General features: G+C 30.6%; 1 protein-coding gene across 1 annotated transcript; it reads left to right on the top strand.

Moving 5' to 3' along the window:
* The first annotated feature begins 1,899 nt into the window (after positions 1-1,899).
* LOC130798153 (peroxidase 27-like) lies at positions 1,900-3,961 on the top strand. The gene is made up of 4 exons (XM_057661036.1): positions 1,900-2,177; positions 2,847-3,038; positions 3,133-3,298; positions 3,380-3,961. Exons 1-4 carry the CDS (start codon positions 1,971-1,973, stop codon positions 3,793-3,795), a joined length of 981 nt encoding a protein of 326 aa, XP_057517019.1. The 5' UTR covers positions 1,900-1,970; the 3' UTR covers positions 3,796-3,961.
* Positions 3,962-4,964: the final 1,003 nt, after the last annotated feature.

Here is a 4,964-nt window from a genome sequence, read left to right as displayed (position 1 = left end):
ATGTTTAGTTAGTTTTTTGGATAATAAGAACAAGGCACAATCCTTGAGAGTCAAGAGCAGACTCGAATTGCTCACATCTTGTGTTCACTGATCGGTTTTAACGGGTCGGGGCTGATCTGTTACAGAATCACTTATGGCAAGCAAAGTAATCGAAACATTACCCACACATTAAAAAAACAAATTAGGGAATGGATTCTCTTATTATTTCATTTCCAACCCTTCAAAAGCAGCTACCAAACATTCCCTTAGTCTGTTGCAAACTGTGTCTCTAAATCATTTCAGTTATCCGGTTGGTGTATTACTTAACCATGAGAAATCTGGTTTTGTAGGTGAGGTGCAAGGAAATCAGAAAAGTTGAGGCCTTGCAGTCAAAAGGACTGTTTACAAAAGTTGGGGAGTCAGTCGAGAATTCAAAGAGTGATACCTGCTACAGCATTAAAGTAAATGACATGTATTTGCCGCCCTGGATAATTTGCTCCATGTGCTCGGCGGTGAGCTCTACTAGGAGCAGTTTTGAGGCAAGGTGTGTGCTTTTCTCTCCTTTTCTAATTTAGAGCTACAAATGTTGAAATTTGCAAATGAATTGCTAAAATCGTTGTAAGGAATTGCAACGATACTTCTTCTGCTACAAAAGAACTCGTTGCAAAAAATAGATACCTTTTGCAACCACCATAGTCGTTGCAAAAAGCTTTAGCTACGGCTGTACCCGCAACAATGGAATTCGTTGCAAAAATCATTTTTAGCAACGAAATCAGGTTTTTAGCAACGACTTTTTCTGTTGCTAAAAATAACTTTTCTTGTAGTGAAACATTAAAAAATATTTAAATAGTTATTGGAAAAAATATATCGACTACAACTATTAAAAAAAATTATTTTAATAAAATTAGTGGAAAATAATTTTATAGATGTTAAATCGTCTAGTCGTATACTTTTATAATTTAAAATTTTTTATAATTTTTAAATGCGAATAGTTTAATATATAAATGATCAAAATAACAAATTAAATTGTATAAAAATAAAATATAGAAAGTATAGTGATATGGAGTAAGTTATGCAAGTTTATACAATTTGTGTGTGGGACATATATAATGCTTGTCTTTATAATTAATATACTAAATGCATCGTTCATAATAGCAAATATCGCTACAAAAGGGTTAAATCGACAAATGTTTGATTAAAAATTTAATATATATATTTTTTTTCATAATTTTTAAGCAACATTCATATAAATCAAAATATAATTTTCATTGATATTTTTTAGCAAATATATAAATAATATAATGAACAAATCATTTTTGTTTATTGATAAAAAGTACATAGTGATGGTTGAATTAAGAAATTTCGTATAGTCATACAGGTAGTTAATCTAATTTACTAATCTCTTCATCCCTTAAAATTGTTCTCGCAAGGAATATTCACGGAAAAGTGTGGACTATATATAATTTAATACTCCCTTAATTCTTTAAAATTGTTCTCACAAGGAATAAATATATTAATTTATTAAATAATAATTTGAAAAATGAAAGTGATTATAACAAATTATAACAAAAAATAAATGAAATAAGATGACAAATGATTGTAACAAATTGAAGGAATGGAAAGTGAGTACATTCAAGTATGAGTTTCTTACATATACCATTTGCATTGACATTGAAGGAGTATATGGAATTTCCGCACAAATAAGAATGATTCAACAATAAACCATAAAGCGTTGACTTTCTACTTATAGTAAAATTCATTGTCATTACCATCTAGCAAGCCCACATGAGTTGACTATCATCCCTTCAAAACTAATTATTGATTCATAATCTATCAGACTTTGCCAATTTAAAATAATACTTACATTGTTTGAAGAACTTTTCATGCGGACTATTCCCATACTTCAACTATAAAAGCACAAACATTCTACTCACAAATTACAACACTTCATTACATTACATTTCTACTCACAAATTACAATAACTTTTACAATGACAACTAAGATATTTCAAAAGTTGTTCTCCTTCTTTTTGTTGCTTGCCATGGTGAACGCTCAAGAATTGTCTTTAGATTATTACAAGTACTCGTGCCCTGGTGTCGAGGACATTGCTAAAAGGATTACTGAGCAATATATTTCGAATATTCCCGGCTTTGCTCCCGGTTTGCTTAGAATGGTCTTTCATGACTGTTTTGTTAGGGTATGTATGTTTATTATTATTATTATTATTATTATTATTATTATTATTATTATTATTCCCTCTACTATATAATACTTTCTTCATTATTTACTAAGATAATATTTTACTTCTAATATTACTTAAATCACACTAAGTGTCTTTCATTTATGCTCCTATAGCCGAGGTAAATGATTAAACACACGTATAAATATGATTGCTTCTAAACTTTTCTTTTTTAGTTTGCCATATTTTGCTTTTTGATAAAACCCTCGTTTATAAAGATGAAATACATTGGTGCGTATATGAGTATATGACCATAAAATCTGGAGTAATAAATCCGGATTATGAATTTGAATGTGGCATTGAATTTCGTATTTTAAAAATTAATTTAAGAGATTTAGTCTGATATAATTATATAATAATAACAATAATATAGCTTGATCAAATTGAAGGCTTCATCTAAAAGTTAAAGGATACTATAAATTGAGATTTGTAATTAATACATGTGTAAGTACCTATGTTATTTTAAGTGTTCTCCAGTAGTTTTCATAATTTAGAGACAACATTAAAAGCAAGAAGAAAACAACAAATTTACTATATAATATAATATATTCTTATATCACTTTTAGGTTTATGTACTTTAACACATTTTTGACATACTCTAAATTTACAATGGTTTAATTTTTGTAGGGGTGTGATGGTTCTGTATTAATAGATCCAACGGAGTCCAACAACCGAACGGAGAAGACTGCTCTTCCCAACGTGACACTCAGGGGGTACGAAGTCGTTAATGCTATTAAATCTGCTCTAGAAAAACAATGTCCTGGTGTTGTTTCTTGTGCTGATATATTAGCTTTATCTTCTCGAGATGCCATCCGAACGGTATAAAGCATTTCATGCATGATGGTATGTGAATATGTCGTCTTAATCAACATGCGTTATTAATGAACAATCGTTATTTAATTACATGTTACAGATAAATGGACCTTTTTGGGAAGTTCCTCTTGGTAGAAAGGATGGAAAAATCTCATTGGCTTCAGATGCAGATACTCTTTTACCATCTCCATTTTTCAATTTCTCAAGTCTTAAACAAAACTTTGCATCATTGGGTCTAACTACAAAGGATTTGGTAGTCTTATTAGGTAAATTTCAATTTCAATAATGCGACATTCATATTATATTTGAAAGTCAACGATGATAAAATTTTCATTACGGTCGTGTAGGTTCGCACACCATTGGACAAGGTCACTGCTTCGTCTTTCAGAGCCGACTATACAACTTCTCGGGACGAGGAGACACAGACCCTTCATTATCTCCTAGTTATGCTGCATTCTTAAAGACTAAATGCACGCCAAATCCAAATGACACCCAATCAGTTGTTCCATTGGATAGGATTACACCAAGAGTTTTTGATGAAAATTACTACGTTATGGTAAGCCAAAATAAAGGGCTATTCCATTCTGATGCAGCCCTTTTGACTAATCGTGCGACTAAGAGCTACATCTACCAACAAATTAAAACTAAGAGATCAACTTTTGCTCAAGATTTTAGTGTGTCTATGTCTAAGATGATTCAACTTGGGGTTCTTACTGGTAATCAAGGTGAAGTTAGGAAGACATGTGGTGCTGTCAATACATAAACTATGAACTTGCTGCTCTCAAATTGTGAACAATGATTTATTACCGGGACAAACAAACAACATTATTATTAGCAAACTTACGAAGAAATTTTTTTTTTATATCTTGTAATTGAATTTTTCTATTCATTGAAATTGAAATTAATAAACTTGAATATTTTTCTCCTTATTAGATATTCAAATATGTTTAATAATTTTTCATGCCGTCTTTGTAAAAATCTTAAAAATAATATTTTAAGAAATTAATTAAATGTTTGTTTTTGATTGGCATGGTGGTGACAAGTATACTAATCAACATTTACTACATGCCTACAACTATAACAACTCATATTACACAATAACAATTAGCAACGAATTGGCATAAACATACAAATCATCTCCAAATAATCCAACCCTAATTCTCATACATCCAAAATAACAAATCTAATTTAGACTCATAATAAAAATCCATGTATTATACTACTAATAAATTTTAACAAATCCATGAATTGAATTTGGGAAGAAATTGCTCACAAGATTACGAGTGGTGATTCTGAGTGAGTTTCCTATAACACAACAACAAGTAACAACGAATTCTTTATAATGATTAAAATTGCTACCAAATAAAAATTAAATTAGTTTTGACTTTTTAAGTCTTGATTTAGGTGTTTTAAGGCTTAAATTTGGAAAGTATAAAACTTTTTTGGTCGGACGCATGAGGAGGCCGCATACAAGTTTTTGTGAATGCCTATTAATGAGAGTCGAGCAAAAGAATATGACTCTCTAGTGATACATAGAGGTGGAAGTTATTCGAATAAGAATTGCAAATCAAACCAGACCAAACTAAATAATAAATATTGTTTAGAGATTTTCAAATTTAGATTCGGTCTAGATTTGAAAAGTTTCAAAACTAATAATTTAGGTTTGGAAATTCAAAAACCAAAAATCGAATTAATGAACCAATATAGGCTCATTTGGTGAATAAAATAAGCCCAAAGCACCAAAGTCACGTTAAAGTCATGATCCTAGGTCCCTAACCCTAGCGCCCCTTCTTCCCTACTTCATTTCTTCTCCTAATTCCTGACTTCTCACTTATTCCCTTCATGAGAGAAAAAGGGAGAACAAAATACAGATCTCAGCTAAAACCCTAACGTTACAACCCCTTTCTTCCTCATTCCTCTTTCAATCTCTTC

The sequence above is a fragment of the Amaranthus tricolor genome, chromosome 13, assembly GCF_026212465.1.
Source record: "Amaranthus tricolor cultivar Red isolate AtriRed21 chromosome 13, ASM2621246v1, whole genome shotgun sequence".
NCBI classification, from domain to species: Eukaryota; Viridiplantae; Streptophyta; class Magnoliopsida; order Caryophyllales; family Amaranthaceae; genus Amaranthus; species Amaranthus tricolor.
The sequence above is the reverse complement of the archived record's forward strand: the minus strand, read 5'-3'. Positions and strand labels throughout refer to the sequence as shown.